At 34.6% G+C, this 20111-nt stretch overlaps 2 protein-coding genes across 19 annotated transcripts; one reads left to right on the top strand and one right to left on the bottom strand.

The window, feature by feature from the left end:
• The first annotated feature begins 7849 nt into the window (after positions 1 to 7849).
• Positions 7850 to 14783, top strand: LOC125194313. Of its 18 annotated transcripts, none has more exons than XR_007171743.1 (6): positions 7850 to 8027; positions 8591 to 10409; positions 11257 to 13302; positions 13946 to 14035; positions 14359 to 14448; positions 14543 to 14700. XR_007171743.1 is itself a non-coding variant. In XM_048092464.1 (6 exons), exons 1-5 carry the CDS (start codon positions 7981 to 7983, stop codon positions 14359 to 14361), a joined length of 4005 nt encoding a protein of 1334 aa, XP_047948421.1. In that variant the 5' UTR covers positions 7850 to 7980; the 3' UTR covers positions 14362 to 14384; positions 14446 to 14783. The 18 variants fall into 18 exon arrangements, 16 of the variants coding, with proteins under 16 accessions (XP_047948421.1, XP_047948420.1, XP_047948422.1 ...); XM_048092464.1 differs by having other exon boundaries at positions 14359 to 14384; positions 14446 to 14783; XM_048092463.1 differs by having other exon boundaries at positions 14359 to 14384; positions 14449 to 14783.
• A 24-nt stretch (positions 14784 to 14807) lies between these two features.
• Positions 14808 to 18748, bottom strand: LOC125194314 (CDPK-related protein kinase-like). Its single transcript, XM_048092474.1, has 11 exons — positions 17960 to 18748; positions 17501 to 17631; positions 17371 to 17412; positions 17138 to 17246; positions 16873 to 16951; positions 16493 to 16789; positions 16295 to 16407; positions 15778 to 15885; positions 15637 to 15699; positions 15395 to 15562; positions 14808 to 15298 (listed from the first exon to the last, which is right to left on the bottom strand). Exons 1-11 carry the CDS (start codon positions 18536 to 18538, stop codon positions 15158 to 15160), a joined length of 1830 nt encoding a protein of 609 aa, XP_047948431.1. The 5' UTR covers positions 18539 to 18748; the 3' UTR covers positions 14808 to 15157.
• Positions 18749 to 20111: the final 1363 nt, after the last annotated feature.

Raw genomic sequence — 20111 nt, forward strand, 5'->3', positions numbered from 1 at the left:
TTAATGAACATAGTAATCTATCGTATAATGGCATTATACGATAGATTAATACTCCCTCCGTTCCCTATTAGGAATCACTCTTTGACCGGGCACGAGTTTTAAGAAATGTAAAGAAAAGTTGGTTGAAAAAGTTAGTGGAATGTGAGACCCATTTTTTTATATTGATTTTATAATAAAATGTGAGTGAATTGAGTTAGTGGAATGTGGGACCTACTTACTATTTATGGTAAAAATGAAGTGTGACTCTTAATTGGGGACGGACCGAAATGGAAAAGTGTGACTCTTAATGGGAGACGGAGGGAGTAAAACATAAGATTCACTATTTGAAGGCTAAAAAAACTAACTCAAAAATCATCAGTATAACCAGTAAACTAATTTGGATTATTTTATCAATCAATTTTATCACACAGTAGATGATGCATCGTCAAAAGAGTGGAAATATGGAAAGCAAGAAAGTTAATTGAAGATATTAATGAAAAGTGATGAGGTGACATAATGCAATTAGGTACTAATCCAACAAATTTAGGAATGCATGATGATAGTTTTTTCATTATAAAATTTAATGGAAAAGATTTAACATATAGTGTGTAGTAAAATTGCAGATTGAGCCCATTCCAGACATGGTAGCTCAATCTCAAATAACTCAATGTGAATTAAAAGAAGCATATAAATTTGGACATGGGTTTGCAGAGGAAACACTACTGAGAATGGGCCGGATTACATTTTGTTCCATACTCAATTTTGTGAGTCGGCATTTCTTCTATCAGTTAGTACAACTTACACACACACACACAAACGGTCATGTTATTCGATTGTTGTCTAATTATATACTATGATATATCCATATACACAATATATTTAAAGTATGTAAAATGTTTTTTAGAAACAAAATATAGTCAATTTTCTGTACTGACACGATGGGTATGCACGTAGTTAATGAGTTTGGGCCCTTATCGACCCAATAAGAACTCGATGATTTCGGGTTGAATTCGGATTATTCGTTAAGAAATAAAATTAGTATTTTAATTATTTTTATTATTTAAAAAGGTATTATACTTTAGTTTTATTATTTGGATTTAAATTGTGATAAAATTTTAATCATTCATATGTTTTAATTATGTGATACCACGTTTTAATCGTGTAATATTATATTCAGGTCATTATCGTGGCGTGTCAAGCTAAATTGTATCGTAACATACTAATGTTAACAGAAGGGTTGACAATTTTAATTCGACATGACATGAAAACCCTACAGAAACACACACAAAGTTAATGAGTTGCTATCAAATTAGAACCCGATAATTTTGGATTGTGTTAGGGTTTGCCTTATTCGGTTGGGTTGATGTCGGATTGACACAATAGCAACTGAATCTGAAACTATCCAACCCATATGATTATCCAGCCCTAATTTTAAGTTGGAAACAAAATATTATAGTAATTCTTTCGAAAAAAATCTTTTCTGAACATTTTAACAAATATAGAAATTAGATTGTTTCTCTCTCAGCTCCTTTCAAAGATCAAACTATAGTAATTAATACGATCTTACACAATACTTTTGTTGAAAATGTACTGGCATTATTTATATAGTACGTGACTCAACAACACTACTAATAATTTTTTTCTTTCTTATTCGGAATAGACGATGGCAACAAATTCAAATAATATTACCCTTTTCCACCTATATAGTCTACACCATAGCTGACCTTATAAAGTGTCGATCCAAAATGTCGAATTTTTCGACTTGGACATAGAAAGTAGAAGTGCGTGAATCTTGAATTATTTGAAATGGAATCCGCCATATTATTTAATTATGCAACTGGAATCTTTTTGAATCAATATTGTCGAAGTCAAATTAATTAATGCTTGTTTAATTAAGTTACAATCTTTTTGAATCAATATTATTCGACTTGGACATAGAAAGTAGAAGTGCGTGAATCTTGAATTATTTGAAATGGAATCCGCCATATTATTTAATTGTGCAACTGGAATCTTTTTGAATCAATATTGTCGAAGTCAAAATAATCCATGCTTGTTTAATTAAGTTACAATCACCATCATTTGCCAAATAATTATTACTATTAATTAACTCGGCTTGGAAACCCAGTTTGTATATTAGTAAATTAATACTACTAGTAATAATTTTCAATAATTTATCATCTAAGAATTTTGGCAATATACTCTAAATAAAATTTGGCGACTTCAAGTATATATTCCATCCGTGATCAATTTTGCAGATAAAGTTGGTGTAGGTGTATACGGAATATATTAAGCTTAATTAATGTATTTTGAGATTTCGGAAACTTATATTTAGATTATTTAGGTGTTCACAATTTAGAAAACATGTGTTTTCCCAACATTATTTTCAAATTTGTTATGCACATGCAATATAATGGAGTAATAAATTACTGAAGTCGGAATAATTAAAAGTTAAAGGCTCATAAATCATAATAATACCGACTCTTTAATAAATTAAAGAAACATTTTATCGTAAACATTTTTACTTGATAACGAATTGAATTAGACGTGTATGGTGAATCCGTCCACACTCCAGAACGCTTATCCTCAAAGCATGATGAAAGATGAATAGACATTTTTAATTTCTCATCATCTTGGATTATTTTTCTTATGAAACCATAATATCTAAAATATATAATACGGTAATAATAATAATAATAATAATAATAATAATAATAATAATAATAAAATATATTCTCATATAATTTAGAGTGAACTACAAAAATAGTCCCTAGACTATGCGTTTATCTCGCCGATGAACCATGGCCTTTAAAAATATCTCCAGACAACCCTCGACTAAGCGTTTATCTCGACATTGGTCATTTTTCACTGTTTCGTGGCGAAAATACCCTTTTGGGGGGTTTTGAGGGGTTTGGACAATTTGGTCTTTACATTTTAAATCTGATATTATTTCAATGATGTACTAAATCTGATATTATTTCAAAATTATCATTCTTCTTCCCTTTTGTCATCCCTCACTTTGTTTCTTTATTTCAATATTAGATTTAATTTTATAAAATTAAATTTTAAATTTCAATTTTTAAATATCAATAAATTTTTTGAATTATTAAAATTACTATTAAACATAACAAATTAATAGTTTTAATCAATATTTGATAGTGTCAAATATTTAATCAATAAGGTACGAAGAAACCTTAGTTTTAATCATAAATAGATCATATAACACGATTTATTGCGAAATAAATATGCATCTAATGTAAGACTAATATAATTTTCGTTTATTAATTTGAAAACAATTAAAATTAACTAGAAAATTTCAACAAAAATTCTCCTATATCAAATTTTTAGTCAACTTCATAATATTTTTAGTCGAATTCTCCTATACATTAGATGCATATTTATTTTGGAATAAATCATATTATATGATCTATTTATGATTAAAACTATTAAATATTGATTAAAACTAAGGCGTCGTCGTACCTTATTGATTAAATATTAGACACTATCAAATATTGATTAAAACTATTAATTTGTTATTTAATAGTTATTTTAATAATTAAAAAATTTTATTGATATTTAAAAATTAAAATTTAAAATTTAATTTTATAAAATTAAATCTAATATTGAAATAAAGAAACAAAGTGAAGGATGGCAAAATGGAAGAAGAATGATAATTTTGAAATAATATCAGATTTAGTACATCACTGAAATAATATCAGATTTAAAATGTAAAAAGACTAAATTGCCCAAACCCCTCAAAAGGGTATTTTCGTCACGAAATAGTGAAAAAGGACTATTTTCGAGACAAATGCTTAGTCCAGGGTTGTCTGAGGATATTTTTAAAGTCCAGGGTTCATTGGCGAGATAAACGCATAGTCCATTAACTATTTTTATAGTTCACTCTATAATTTAATAAGCTTGTTTGACAATCCCTTAGAAAAATAGTTATTACGTATATTTCTTTTCAGTATTGATTTCATTTAGTGTCTTTAATCTCTATACAAAGAATTAAAGTATTCATAATTTCATTTTAAAAGGAAATTATTAATAAATGGAGTATAAGATATAAAGTTATGTTGATAAAAAAAATTATATACTTTATAACATATTAACATTAACATATTCAAATGAAAACGGAAAACCATAGGGCACTTTTATATCAAATAAAGATACAATTAAAATATTACTCCTTCTATCCCATTTTAGCAGTCTCAATTTACTATATATGAATGTTCCACTTTAGAAGTATCGATTGGAATATTTCATAAATGGTAATATACCTCACGTTTCACTAACTTTTTTTTCACTCGCATTTTATTATAAAACTAATACTCACTCCGTCCATGAAAAATATGCACTTTGTGAATGGTATGAATTTTAATGTAGAATTAGTAAAGTAAGAGAGAAGCGAAAAACGTAGAGAAGGGAAAAAAATAAGAGAGATTTAGTGTTAGTGGAATGTGGGGTCCATATTATTAGTAAGAGAAAAGGGAAAAAAGTAAAAGAGAAGTAGTGTTAGTGGAATGTGTGATCCATTTTATTTGAATGTGCCCTATTTTTCATGGACAACCAGAAATGACAAATGTGTCCTATTTTTCATGGACGAAGGGAGTATATAAAAGTAAGATCCGCATTCCACTATTTCTTTTCACTAACTTTCCTTTACATTTCTTAAAACTCATGCTGAACTCAAATGGAACTCCTAAAATGGGACAGAGAGAGTATATAGTACTTCCTTGTTCCATAAAGAACACTTTCACTTTCCATCTGTCCATAAAAAAAAAGCTCATTTCTATTTATGGAAAGTTTTTCCAACTCATTAATCATGTACATATGTTTACAACTTATAAGATTCACTATTAAACTAATAATAATGGTCTCGCTATCCATTAACATTGTTTTAATTATCCTTCTTATTCTCTCTATAATTTTACTAATTATGCATTAATTTTTTGTATCGTCCCAAATGTTCTTATTTTCATAGGACTGAGGGAATACTATTTTAGATCTTGAAAACTTAATTTTCGATGATAAAACTATTAATGTAGTAGGAGTACTACTTATTTATATGTCAATATCTTGCTCGATCAATAAATATATTATTCAAGAATGTTTGGGGACAATAATTTGGCACATCCCACGCATCGTCAATATTAATATGGGAAAACTCTATGTAAATAGTGAATATGAACTACTCTGTTGACGCACAAAGATTCTCCGACAATTTTGAATAATGCATAGTGATATCTAATTTAATTGGTTATTCTTGCAAAAAAGCTGAAAATTAAATAAAAAATTTATTTGGTTATTCTGGTGAAAAAATTAAATTTAATTAGCTGGTTATGGTCCATTGTAAAACAAACACGCACGAGGTAGTGGTTACCACTTTTTGATCTATATAGCCCATAATGTTTGTATTATGTTCCCTCTTTTTATATAATCTTACTACACATAATTTCCGATTTTTCTTGATGGAACAAAAGGACCTACGCCTTTGAAATCTACTGAATTATAGAGTGGAGTAGTATTTTTGATAAAATTCAAGTCAACTACCTTTATAATGACTTGAATAATTAAGTATAATTCGAAAAATCTAACTCAACTCTGGTGTCCCATCCAGAATCCACTGTAAAATTTTCAAATAGAGTTTATTATTGTTAGAAATTTGGGAATGTGACATGAAAGAGGCAATTTTGGTAAGCGGGTTTCTTCACCTATCTACACACAATTTAATAAATTAGGATATTGTCAGAATTTATATGAATTGGGTTGATATGCAAGCTGAAAGCATATATAGTCCATGCATTCAATATAGTCTCAACTCAAATCAACAATATGACTTTAATTACCAACCTAATTATATTAAACTTGTGATATTTCAACTTCATATTCTGACCGAGTGATCACACTATCCACAAATACAAATGAATTACTTTGTATATGTTAGTTCGTTATTTTTCAAGAGGGGTTACTACAAATAAATATTGAATAGATTGTTGAATCATATCTTAGAAATCACACACAAATATTAGGTTAATCCGTAAAACATAAGATGCAACTAAGCATTACAATCACACAAACATGAACAAATCAAGCACCAATAAAATCAATCCATCTTGAGCGCCTCAAATTTTGAGGTTAATTATTGCAATCTTTACTTGTACTCTGCTGGTGCATTCGAAAATAGGGATATTGGTCCCTAAAATCATAAATTTTAGCTAAAATTTGGTATTTCTCACGAACTTTAAAATTAATTTTCAGTTTAATAAGTAAAGATAAATTAAATCGCCTTAAATTCCACCAATCGCGACTCTGTGCATACGATGCACTCACGCTATGATTGCAATTGCAAGTGGCGATAATTTTGGTTCAAGAGCCATGGGCGCGGCTGAGCCAATGGCTTGCTCCCTTGCAATAATGTGTCAGCGTGTGAATTGTTGATGCTCTTAATAAGTCAGTATAAAATTCCATGGTCCACATTTATGATAAAAGTAAGTAATTTTAGCATTACTGGGTTGTATTGTTCTTTTTAGAATGCGAGTAGTTATTTAATAATTTATTTATGATTTAGTTATTAATTAACCTTTAAATAGAATTAATGATTCTAATAAAATTTATTATTTTTCGTTGGAAATTTAATAATCAACAGATTTTAATCAGAATGCGCATTTGGTAGTAGTAGTACCTCTTTTTGGACATAGTCATGAATACAATTTACACTTTCTTCTAATTGTATACTAACTCATAGTAACGTAGAGTGCAGAATAAAAAGCTGGCTACTATTATGCCAACCATGCTGCAAACTTGTAGAATTATCAGTTAAATAATTTGTTCATAATCCATTCAATATACTTCTAGTAAGAGCGTATCAAGGGAGAAAGACAAGTTGAGAAGGTATATTTCTAATTTACTTTTTCAAAAAGGCAATTATACTTTCTTAAAAAGAAATGGACTCCAAGAGAAAAGAGAAGAAGGTAAATTGAGAAGGCAAATAAAAATAATTAATTTTTTACATTTCCTTCCATGAATAGGTAAAGATACCTTCTTAATATGAAAGAAGGTATACTGCCTCTCCAAATACTTTTTTCATTGGATCATGAAATTTTATCAAGAAGAAGTAAATATGATAGTTAATTCTCTTTATCTCTTCATTTACCATTTCCTTTGGAGATGTTCTAATATAAGATTTCTTGAATTTTTACTCGCACCGTAAAAATAGTTACACAAGTTAATAAGTGCAGTTAGGGGTGAAAAATTGAGCGTGTTGTGTCATTATTGTGTCGACACGATAACGGCACGACACGATAACAACAAACACGAATACGACCCGTTAAGAAAACTCCAAACACGAACAGAACACGACACGAATAACTTTGGATCAACGCGACACGATAACAACACATATATGACACGACACAATAATGACACTATAATAAAAATATTATAATATATTAATATTATTTTTAATAATAAATTTAAAATTTTAAAATAAATAATAAAATAATAATATTATAATATATTAATATTATTTTCTTAACGTGTAACACGAACACGACACAAAGTTTTCGTGTTGACACGATAAGGACATGAACCCAATAAACTTTGACGCATATCTAATAATTTCATACGGGTGGATTCGTGTCGTGCAAAAAATTGTCAGCCCGTCGGGCTGTATTGTTTGGTTTAATGCTCTGTCACATCTTAAATAAAGATGCTTAATTAATTGGCAACTACATCATCAATATTAACCAAAATAGTCAAAATACGACATCTGCCAAGGGGCAAAATGGTATATACGCCTTCTCACTCTCTCTTCTCGCTCTCCGAGGCCATTCATTGTCTCACTGTGTGTTGTGCGTGTAATTCGATATCTGCTCAGCCGAAATCCAAAAGTCGTAAATTTTTTTAAAAAAAATTACTTAATTCAAAGGGAAAAGGAAAAAAAAACATATTCTTATATGTGATGAGATATTTCTGCTGCGAGAAATCGTCTCGCAAACCCTGATGATCGAAGCTCGCAGACAGCAGCTCTCCTCCATGTTCTATCTTCGGTAATAACTCCATCAACCTTCCTCGTTTTATCCTCAAAATCTTTTCTTCTTTCTTCCTGTTTCCTTATTCAAAAGTTTTCAATCCTTTTGTTGCGTACTTCTTTACATAAGAGTTGAATAGCTTTCTTCCGTTTTTTTGAGATAGTTTCAGTTTTGAAATGGAAAAAATAGTTGGTATTTACTGTTTTATGTTGGTCTATCATGAGTTTCCTTTTCTGGGTTTGTTTCCGGAGATGCTTTTGTGGTGATGGGTGGATAGAGTTAGAGAGAGTTGTGTAACTTTGTATTCTGTTTATGCAAGGAAATTTTTTGGGTTTCCTTTCCTTTAAATAGAACTTGTTAATTTTGTAAATGGGCCGTTTTTATAATTTTTTAGAAAGATAACTTTTTGTTGTGTGCTATTTGAAAGCGTTGCTTATGGTTTCTTTAATGTTTTAGAATTTAGACATGGTGAAATACGGGTTTTAATTTAATTTGGATTCTCCCATTTTGTTATGGTGGTTGTTTGAATGTTTTTGCATGCGTTCTGTTGGTGATAGAAGCTGTTTGGTGCATGTTTTTAGGGGGCTTTGTGGTTGTGCCAAGGATTTGCACGTGCTGGTGGTTCTTTTGTGTGCTGCTTTCCTTCTGGCTTCGTGTGACAAATGCTCGTTAAATGAAGCAGAACGCCAGATAGAAATTGATAGGTGCAAGACCTATACTTCCAATTCTCATACAAGTTCTCTGGGGATTTTTGATGGCGATTTTAGTTTGTTAGCATCTAGAAATGCTGTTGAGCAACAGAGCCTTGACAATATATGTCCAGATCCAAATTCCTTCTGTTTCCTCTCAACATTGTCTGGTTCTTCGTTTGATGAAGTTGCTATTGAAAAAGATGCAACAGATGAAGCTTATAATGTTCAGTCTGAAGGATTTCTGCCTGGACTGAAGCAAGAGAGGAGTAATCTCAGCTGGCCAGCCAAGCACGGTATCTTCAAGACTTTTGCTGGCAGAGTTATTTTGTGTTCGTTGAATGAGCCAGATGATTTTCATGGATCCCAGTCCGAGGATAGCACCAACAATGGCCAAAACGTGGATGTTTCATCTTGTATGAGCACATTATTTGACCATGGAACTCACACGTCAAAATCAGGGGAAAATGCGGAGGGAGTTAACTCTGTCATTTGGGATAGTGTTTCTAGACCCCCTGTGGAAGTCAGACCCTTTCTGCTTGATTGGGGACAAAAGAATTTGTATTATCCTTCTGTAGCCTTTATAACGGTGAAGAATGTACACAGTGATAGTGTTCTAACTATCCATTATCCTTACAGCAGCAATTCACAGTTTTATCCATGTAATTTTAGTGAAATATTCTTGGCTCCTGGAGATATTGGATCAATATGTTTCACTTTTTTCCCTAGAAATTTGGGCCTATCCTCAGCTCAAATTGTTTTACAGACTAGTTTCGGGGGGTTCGTGATTCAGGCTAAAGGCTTTGCTGTTGATTCTCCTTATTTCATAAAGCCTCTCGATGGTTTCAATATTTCTTCTAATGGAAGGTGGAGGAAGAACTTGTCTCTTTTCAATCCTTACGTTGAAGCTCTCTATGTGGAAGAGATAACTGCTTGGATATCCATTTCCTCTGGAAATAATTCCCGTTTGTCAAAAGCTGTTTGCAGTGCACGCAGTATGGAGGGTTCCAGTGAGCAAGGGATATTAAGACCTAAAGAGTGGTTGGAAGTTGGAAGCGCTGATAGTCGTCTACCTGAAATTTCCGTAAGGCCTCACAAAAATTGGGAGGTTCCTTCTCAGCTAACAGAGGCCATTATGGAATTAGAGATTTCAGATCATTTTGAGGGAAAAATTGTTGGTGCTTTCTGTCTACAGTTAGTGAAATCTTCAGCCAGTGAGATAGAAACTGTTGTAGTACCTTTTGAAGCGGAGTTTATGTTAAGTCCAGCTTTAGATACAGATTATATTTCAGTATCTCTAGAGGCCTTGGTTCCATCTGATACAAGTGCACCTGTTGTTGCTCTCTCGGTGAGAAATGATGGTCCTCATGTTTTGAGTGTTATCAAGGTCAGACAAGTAGGAGATAGTGCTGACACTTTTCAAGTTAAGTTTGTAGAAGGACTTGTACTTTTTCCTAAGTCTGTCACACAAGTAGCAGTCATAAGCTATCGGGCGATTCATGAAGTAGACATGACATGTAATTTGCTTGTAGAGATAAATGACACAAGAAGTTCTCAGATTGAAATATCTTGCATAGATGTAATCAATGTTTTTGCAGGACAAAAATTGGATTCCGCTACTATATATGCCCAGGAGATGACTAATGTTATTGGTGTCAAAGGCAGAAAAAAGTCTTTTGACAATGACGTGCATCCACCTACTGGTCTCAAGGTATACACCCCTGATTCATTTTCTTTGTACAAATGAACTCTCTTGGATTAGTTAATTGTGTTTGTGTGCAAGTTCTTCACTTTGTAAATATTGAAGCCAGAGTTGGATTACTTAAATTATACCATGCTGAGGTCGAACTGTAACTGAAGTTTTTTAAGGGCTTTTATTTATAGCTTTCAACAACCAGAGTTGGATTCTTGCATTGATTGCACTATTTAGGCTGTGGTCTCCGTGATTGTAAATTTATCATGAAAAAAGGATAAAAGAAAGTTTCTTGCCTTTAAATCCCTCCTTTCTTCTTGAGTCTTATCTATAAAAAGAATTTTATCATTTCTTATTCCTCCTTTTCACCCCTATATGAGAATATTCTCATACCTATACATAATATTTTACCTTATTGGAGTAAAAAGGAGGAATAAAAATAGGTGATGTCTTTTTATGTATTGATAAGGATGGAAAAGAATAGAGGGATTTAAAGAGAGAGAATTTTGGTTTCCCTGTTTTTCCCATGATAAATTTACAACCAAAGAGAACATAACCCTAATGGTACAAGTCTGACTCATATCATGAAGTCATAGTAGTAACATATAATGATGGCGTTGGTGTCAAGAAATGTAGCTGTTTCTGTTCGTTACTTCATTGTTGAAGCTAGATTAGGCATTAAGCTTTCTTCTAAGATCAGTAGAGGTTAAACAGGTACATAATAGCATGTGTATAAAGTTGGTAGTTAGTCTATAATTTTTTCCTGAACCATATAGTTTCTATCCTTGTAGAATCTTTTTATGTATTTGCAAAAAGTCTGAAGTTCAAATTTAAGAAAATAATGACTGTCAATTGTTATCTGAAGGCAGTGGATAGAAGACAAGCAGATGACTTGGTGCTCAGTAACTGGAAATCTCAGGCCAGAGCAAGTTTCATGTCTGTTCTTGATGATGATGAAGTTCTGTTCCCAATGGTTGAGGTTGGAAATCATTGTTCCGAGTGGATAGCTGTTAAAAACCCGAGTAATCAACCAATTTTGGTGCAGCTTATTCTAAATTCTGGAGAAGTCATAGATAATTGCCGCACAAATGAGATGCATTTACAGCCATCTTCGTCCAGCATTATAGTGGGTAACAAATCAATTGCTCCAACAAAGTATGGTTTCTCGATAGCTAAGGATGGGATGACTGAAGCTCTGATTCATCCTTATGGTAGCGCATCTTTTGGTCCCGTCCTCTTCCAACCTTCTGTTCGCTGTGAATGGAGGAGTTCGGCTCTCATCAGGAATAATCTCTCTGGGGTGGAGTGGTTGCCTCTCCGAGGATTTGGTGGATCAGTTTCGTTGGTGTTGCTAGATGGGTCTGATTCTGTGCGAAGTTTAGAATTTAAGATGAATTTCCCATCCCAACTAAATTTTTCTTCCCCGGAAACTTTGCACCCCACAGAGGGTAAGAAGTCGCTGTGTTCTCATCCCTTGATTAAAGAAGTGTACGCCAAGAATATGGGAGATTTTCCTCTGGAGGTAGTACGCATTGGAGTTTCAGGGTCGGATTGTGGTTTAGATGGGTTTCTCGTGCTTAATTGTAAAGGTTTTACTTTACCACCTGGAGAATCTGTAATGCTTCAGATATTGTATCAAAGTGATTTCTCCATGGCTACCATACAGAGGGACCTTGAACTGTCACTTGCAGCTGGCATCCTTGTGATACCCATGAGAGCAAGCTCACCAATGCTCTTGATTAACTTCTGCAAAAGATCAACTTTCTGGATGAGGTTGAAGAAGATTATGGTTCTAATCTTTTTTGCCGCATCATTGTTGTTTCTACTAGTGCATCTCTTGATTCCACGTTCAACTGCCTTCACATATCATAACTTGAAAAGTGGGAAAAAATCATCTGCAGGCAGTGGTGTAGTCAATTATTTGAGTATGCGGTTGAAAAAGAAAACCAATGCTGCCATGCCTCCCAACATGAATGGTTATGAAGGATCAATAGTAGGAGAAGAAGCATTGCTCTTGGGATCTGCTGCTGGAGGTCTGGTTGGTTGTGCCTCTGGAGAGGGACATGTTAATGCTTCCGAACATCAGAAGCATGAGAACTCTTTCACAGATGATCATCCACCAGAAAACAGATTAGCATCCTCTCAGCTGTCAAACTTTTCACCAGTTGGGAACTCCGATATTCAAGCTGAATCGGATTCACGGAGTCTCACTGTTAGAATCGGAAAAGAAAAGGGAAGAAGGCGGAGGAAGAAGAAGACTTGTGGCATGAGGGTACCTGGATTTTTTGAAGTTTCAAGTAGTCAGAGTAGCAATTCTACCCCTACATCACCTTTATCACCTGCAACATCTTTAACACCTAAGCGTTCATGGCTGGTTCCTCTTGATATAAATCAACCTGTGGAAGTTAGGAACCCTTTCTCTGAGCCATCCGATCAGCAACATGATAAAAGAGAGCCCTCTGAACCTCCTAAGGTCAACCTGTTGAAAAATGAGGCTTCACCTGGGCATGTGACCAACTGGTGCTACTCCGCTGGAGAGAAACTAGACTCAACTAGAAAACTTGCTGGTAGAGCCATTCTGTTACCTTCTGCCACTTTTCCTAGTGCTGGGAGGTCTTCACCTTCCTGGGAATGCCATTCTCCTTTTTTGGCTTCGACATCGACAATTTCTCCTCAGGCACGAGCTCCTGGGACCAAACTGAATAACCATAAAATTAGTGAACCAGGGGCTATGATTGCTGTGGAGGAGAAATTCCAGTATGACATATGGGGTGATCACATCTTTCGACTTCCTGTGGCTAACCAGTCGAACCAGGCCTCAAATGTACCATTCCATCCTCTTGAAAACAATTCTGAGAGCTTTTTTGTGAAGGGTCCACAAACCCTCATGACAAACTCTCTACTAAAACCTGTAAGTTTGGACATGGAGGGTAATAAATAAATAAATATTTCTATCTGGAACTTGTTTGTTGGTTTCTACACTTTGTCTTGATTTTTGTTCTGGTTATTTGATTTCTGCTTAATGAAGTTGGACATAAATCTAACATTCTCTCAAGGCTTATGGATGTATAGTAGTTAGTTTGGTTTTCGTCATTGTTGCCCTCATTCACCAGATTAATCTTAATTCCTTGGGAAGTTCAGAACTGCATCACCATTTTCTCTTTGGACACTGGGACCTTTGAAGAAACTGACTAGACTCGATGTGTGTTTATGGGATTTTTGCTTAGGTCATACTAATGTTTCCATTATTTTAACCAAGTAGAGCTCAAGAATTTTTGTTTGACAATTTTAGTACAGTGGAATTAAACACTTAAATTTGTTTTATTATATTTCATTCTGGATTGGACATGCTCAGAATTGAATTGCTGTTATCCATTTTTAGTCCCTGTTTTGAGCTAGCTCCATGCCTCCATCCTAGCTCCGAACTGGCCCGCCCTGGAAGTACTCTCTTGACTCTTTTGTATCTGCTTATTTCTTATTTTTTGTAGTAATTAATATTATTTAGATCCAAATCTGCTTCACATTAGATGAGCATGCCAACTCACTCTTATCAGTTTACCTGTAAGTTCTCAAGATTCTTCAGTAAGATGCTTCCTCTGCTGATTTTGTGGGGTGAGGTTCTGCTTGAAGCATCAAAGTTGCAGGTGATGACCTTGCAATTCTTTTACTGTATGCAGAAAATGGTCTTTTTTACCCATATAAGATGCCTACCTAATGTTCTTAGTTGAATTAATCTCATGTGCTTCCACCACAAATTACTTCTGTAATATGAATAAAGTATTGCCTTTGGAAACCATGAAAATTTATGCATACAAGTCTTATCAATCTTATCTCTTGTGCTTGACGACCATTTAGAGTTTTATCTTATATATTACTCCTACTACATAGTATATTTGGAATGTCTGTAACTTTTATGTCTCTTCTCATTGGCTACACGTTAATGATCCGATGTTTTTGTCTTTCCTAGTGAAGTTGAAGCTGATAATGATCCAGGTAGTTGTCCTGAGCAGTCATGATTATTAGCAGGTCAATAATCAAGATTCTTGCAAATTAGCAGGTTGGTTAGGTGCAATGTTTGAATTCTTGCTACAACAACTGTTCACGTTGTCCGTTTATGACTGGGGATTCTGCTACAATCATGTTATAATCAGAGATTGGTGCAAGGCGCTCGATTTGTGGTATGGGCAATTGTTAAGGGATTCCGGTCCCTGTGGCTCTGCACTCTTGGTGACACAGACCATGGTCTGTTGTTGTCCATGACAAGAGACAGTAATGAAAATCTTGATTGCATGTAGGAATTCTGTTTGTCTTCTAGTTTTGGTTTCTTTTGACAATGTTAAATTTGGCTTGGTTTGGTACATCAGATTAGGGACTCTAAACTTCCTTGCTCGATTTCTTTCAACTGTATGCATCAAATTAAAAAGAAAAAAAGGAGATTGAATATATTAGATGGAGTTGAAGATACAAGGTGGAAGGTTATTAAGTCAGCATCGTATGTCAGAAGAGAGGGTATGAATGTCCACTACAACCTGCTGAGAAATGCTCTCAGCTGCAATCAAAATATAAATTAATAAAAGTTTAAAAAAAGGAAAAAAAAGGGATGAAGTTAACTATGGCTTTACAGTGGCTGCAGAACTGCTTGTGTTGAATTCCAGCAATCCTTAATCTCGTGTATCTCATCTTCAGAAGCTGGTAGTCTACCGGAATCTTGAATCTGGCGGTGAATTGCTCTATAAAACGACAACGTAAACAAGCTGAGTAGCATCCTAATGAGGTTTGGCGAGAGCCCGGCTGGAGACGCCGTGCAATAGCTTTACAAATCCAAGGAAACTGAGCTTCCCATCAGTGTGTCTGATCCAGTCATGTAGAACAGCATGAACAGGAACAGAAGGGCTCAGGCCAAGTTCCTGAAACATAAAATTCCATCCACTTTCTTTAAGTTTCCACGTTTTCATCGAACCTTTACCTGAAATAAGGACTATGAAAATTGTAGTATGTGTTACCGAAGCTAGTTCCTCGATCATGATAGTCCTGTTGCCATCCTTGTCGAAGAGCTCATAGGCGCAACGAGCGTGTTGCTCCCATCTATCGAGAGCTTCCAACTGATACACACTCAAAGCAGCAGCACAGAATTCTTCAAAATCCATTCTTCTATATTGTAGTGCATTCAGCTGTTGTGTGGAGAAAAGACAGAGTAAGTTACAGTCGATTGACATTTCATAACACATTTGATCCAAAGCCTCACCGAAGCAAGAAAATCAAAGATGTGGGATTCATTCATGGCGTCTGTTGCGTTTTTCTTCAAGGCCTGGCCAAATTAGTGGGGCAGTTAGACCAAGTTTTGATTTAAACAAACAATAGCAAGAACAATGTGACAACTACCAACCGTTTTAATATTATCTATACATATGGTGCCGTTTTTATTTGGCTCGAGCAGTGCAAACTGCTCCCTCAAGTAGAAAAGTTCATCCGCTGTCAGTGTTTTCGATAAAGCCTGCAGAGATAGATGAAGGAAATTATGGAATCACAACAGCAAAGTAAAAACAGCAGATTAGAAGTTTAAAATGAACAGGTAGCAAATCAGATTGTCACAAGATATCTCTCACAATAGGCCCTATGACCGGACACTTTCGCATGCGTATTTCTAACAAATTATGAAACCATATCAGTAGAGAAGTGCACCCTAATGTTAGACACCTCTTCTAATCCTACATCTCTGAAGGGAATGTCCATTTTGGGATATCTACCTTAGAGTAAGAAATAACCTAAGTTGGTTACTCTATCCAGAGTGCGCCTATTACCTAATCATTGAAACCCGAAAAATATTTATGATCTTTCTAGTGGAGAGATAATCTTTCAATGCAATGCACAAAAGAAATTGAAGGAATATACACTTTACCCACCCGTAATGCAGCTTTTCTAAGGGGAGATGATCGCATATATGCTTTCATTAGCTTAAATATCAATATATCCAATGGCGCTTTCACGTCACTGGTATTTCTGAGCCACGGATGACCTGAAGCAGCAGATATTTTGGTGAGTTAGTAAATCGGTGTATTTTGTTGGGGCAGGGTTAAGCATTACTAGCATTGGACACTCACACATGGCTTGAGCTGCACTCATTCGTTTCCTCGGATCCTTATTAAGCAAACGTTTGACAAAATCTTTTGCCTCAGATGACAAAGTTGGCCAAGGTTGTTCCTCATAAGTTGGTTCAGCTTTAACAACAGCACGGAAGATGCCAGATTCAGTTCGAGCCCAAAATGGCCGGCTCCCACATAACAATATATAAGCGATAACACCAATGCTCCAAACATCGGCCTCAGTACTGTATGCTCTATGTAAAACTTCAGGAGCTACATAGTATGCACTGCCAACGATATCATTAAGCCTTTCATCTATAAAGAAATGAATCAATGTCAATCTAACCGAGTCAATCATAACTTCCGCCACAAATTTTATAAGAACATATCGGACAAACCTGGTTTCACAAAATCTGATAATCCAAAATCAATGGCCTTCAATGTTGAGTCTTCTTCTTTAGTTGTAAACAAGAAATTCTGGTCAAGAGGCATGGACCAGTTAGACAATACTATAAATAGTAGTATTCCATTAGTAAATCAAACATGCTAAAAAAGAGCATTCAGCTCCAACTGCTTTTTGACACACTATAATAACACAAGAGAAGGCGATCTAGGCTTTCAATAAACCATTTGTAACTCAAGACACACGGTTGAAGCTCCTACCTCAGGTTTAAGATCCCGATGTACCACACCCTGGAGATGGCAGAACGAAACAACATTCAGTATTTGTATCATCACCAACTTTGCATCATCTTCTGTATACTTGCCACCCCTGAACCATTAGGAAACATAACCTATTATAGGTGATGCTTCTCACACGAATATTCAAGCTCAAAACATCCAAATTTACAGGATATTGCCCTCTCAAAACAAAACAAGTTCATACAAGTTGATACCTCGAAAGTATTTTATCTAAAAGTTCACCTCCTTCGCATAACCTGAGAAATTAAGTAAAACTCGAGATCATGCTTCTACACATTATAAGCAAATAAGAGAATAATCAAACACAAAGGAAGCAAAACTTACTCCATGACTACATAAACATTGTCATGATCTTCATAAGCATCATAAAATTGGATGAGATTAATGTGCCCTGTCAAAGCTCTCAGTATCTTCACTTCCTTCCTCACATCTTCAATCGCTATAGCTGTGGTCATCTAGAAACACAAACAAGTAACCAACATCAGACAAACAACATCATTAGAATCTCAAACAGTTTGACAATCGGCAAGCAAGATCCGGGCATTTATCTTTCATCTTCATAATACTAACAAAATGATCAGCCATTTCCAGACCTCATCATCCAATATTCAAATTAATTTATTTCAACCATCTTCCAAAACATAACCTAATCAAATGAAATCTCATTCTCGGAGACACTGAGCTCTTCACAAAATATAACCCCTTTCTGAATTCAACAGATCTCCACAAAACAAAATCCCATCAAGATTAAAAAAACACCAGATCACCAAAACAAAATCTCACCTTGGCTTTAGGTATGACCTTAACAGCAACTTCCTGACCCTTGAGCTCCCCCTTCTTGAACTTGGCCTTACAAGTAAACCCAAAATGCCCTCGCCCAACTTCTTCCCCAACCTCATATTTGCTATAGAAATTCTTCGAAAAGCCGAAGCTTTTATCCAAACCCGCCCCTTCCACCTCCTTCCCCTCCGGTATCGCTGCCTCATTGGGCTTCACCGAGCCGTGCCGCCGCGCCAGCACCGCCTTGATGTGCTTTGCCGGAGACGGCGGCGGAAAAGGCCTCTTGAAAAACCTCCTCGGCGTCCCACTCCCGGGCGCCGGAGATCTCGCCGGAGACTTCTTGGAGAAGAGATAATGAGCTGGGCTCGGGCTGTAGAAGGGGAAAAAAGGAGACTTTTTTCCTGCTTCTTCGCCCTTTTTCTTCTCGAGGTTTCCAGAATTCCTCGCATTCTCGCCGCTATTCTTCGCCGGAACTGGCTGTTCATCGTTATTCTGCCCCGGAGCATAATTATCGCTGATTTCATCTGATGAATGGAAATTGAGCTCTTGGGAGGGTTTGGGTTTAGAAGTGCAAACTCCCATTTCCGTTTACACACACAAAATCTCTGTTTCTATTTCTTGTATTGCTCAAAACCTTGTTTCAATACAAAAAAGGAAGCAAGAAAAACCCCAAAAATTTCAAAGATTTGAACACATTTTTATAGAGGGACTTCAGCTTTGAATCTCTGCGAAAGAAGAAAGTGGGAGAAGGAAGTGAGAGAGAGGGATCTGCGTAGAAGGTGATAAAAAGTAAACGACGATGGGTGCTTTGCTTTGTGAGTAATAAAAAAGGAAAAATCAAACTCAAAATTTGAAAAAAGAAAAACCATTTTAGGTTTAATTAAAATAAATTAAAATAACAGTAATGAGGAATTATGATTATAGATAATGAACGTAACGACTGTGGTCCAGGGTGTACAGTTGAGGTCCACGTGGCATGACGTGGTAGGTTTTAATCTTGATTAACAAGTGAGAATAAGAATTTGTTTCTTTTTCTCGTTGGAAACTAGTGAATTTTATTAATAATATTTTGGGATGGGTGACAAGGAATTTCTTGATTAAGTTGTCTAATTTGTTTTCTTTTGATTGTCAAGATATTTCTTTTTGTTTTTTACTGCGTATGTTTGTCTGCAATACTTTGCAACCCCAAATACAAAGAGGATTAGTTGAATATATATGATAGTTAATCAAGCAGAAGTTAAGACAAGTTGCTTGAACTTTTAGATTAGCTTCAAACTACTTCCTCCGTTTAATAGAAGCAATTCATTTTATGCACTCGTTTTAAAAAAATGATATTAAATAGTTAAGTGGAAAGATAGTAAAGTAAGAGAGAGAATAATGTAGAAAAAAATTTTATCTATAATATTCTCTCTCATACTTTATTATTTCTTTACTTTAACTATTTATAATTATCTTTTCAAAATAAATGCACAAAATGAAATGCTTCTATTAATGTGTAACGCAGGGAATACAAAAGTATACTCCAAGGCAATGAGATACTACTAAATAATAAGGTAAAGTAAATAACCATGGTATTTACATTTTCTTCGTAACAACTTATTCTCCAATAGTCCAAGTCCAATGAGTATAATATCTCCAAGGGAATGAGATATATATTTTACATGAGTATAATATCTTCTTAAATATTCTTTCTCATTATAGAATGAGTTTTTTTTTTTTAAAAGAGCCAAATATAAGGGACTTGGATCTCCTGCTGTGACAAAATGTACAGTAAAGCCACTCATTTATGAATAAAAGAAAATAATCTAACTTATTAAAAAAAAAATCAGTAGAGGGACATGATTTGCACCCTTTCTTGAAGACGCTCAAAGGTGAGGATTAGAGGCAGACACATAAAAAAAAAAAAAAAGAGGCTACATTTTAAAAATTTATTCAAAATATATTTTTAGATAATATAGATCGTTGATATGAACTTTCTTGATCTCTCTATCCACTATTATGAGTCTCATTTGAGTTCGGCACGAAGTGTAAGAAATACTTCATCCGTCCGCGAATAGAAGTCCTCTTTTTTTTCATACGAATTTTAAGAAATGTTAAGAAAAGTAGGTACACAAAAATGTTAATTGTATATGAGTCACACTTCTATGTATTTTAG

The sequence above is a fragment of the Salvia hispanica genome, chromosome 6 (assembly GCF_023119035.1).
Source record: "Salvia hispanica cultivar TCC Black 2014 chromosome 6, UniMelb_Shisp_WGS_1.0, whole genome shotgun sequence".
NCBI lineage: Eukaryota > Viridiplantae > Streptophyta > Magnoliopsida > Lamiales > Lamiaceae > Salvia > Salvia hispanica.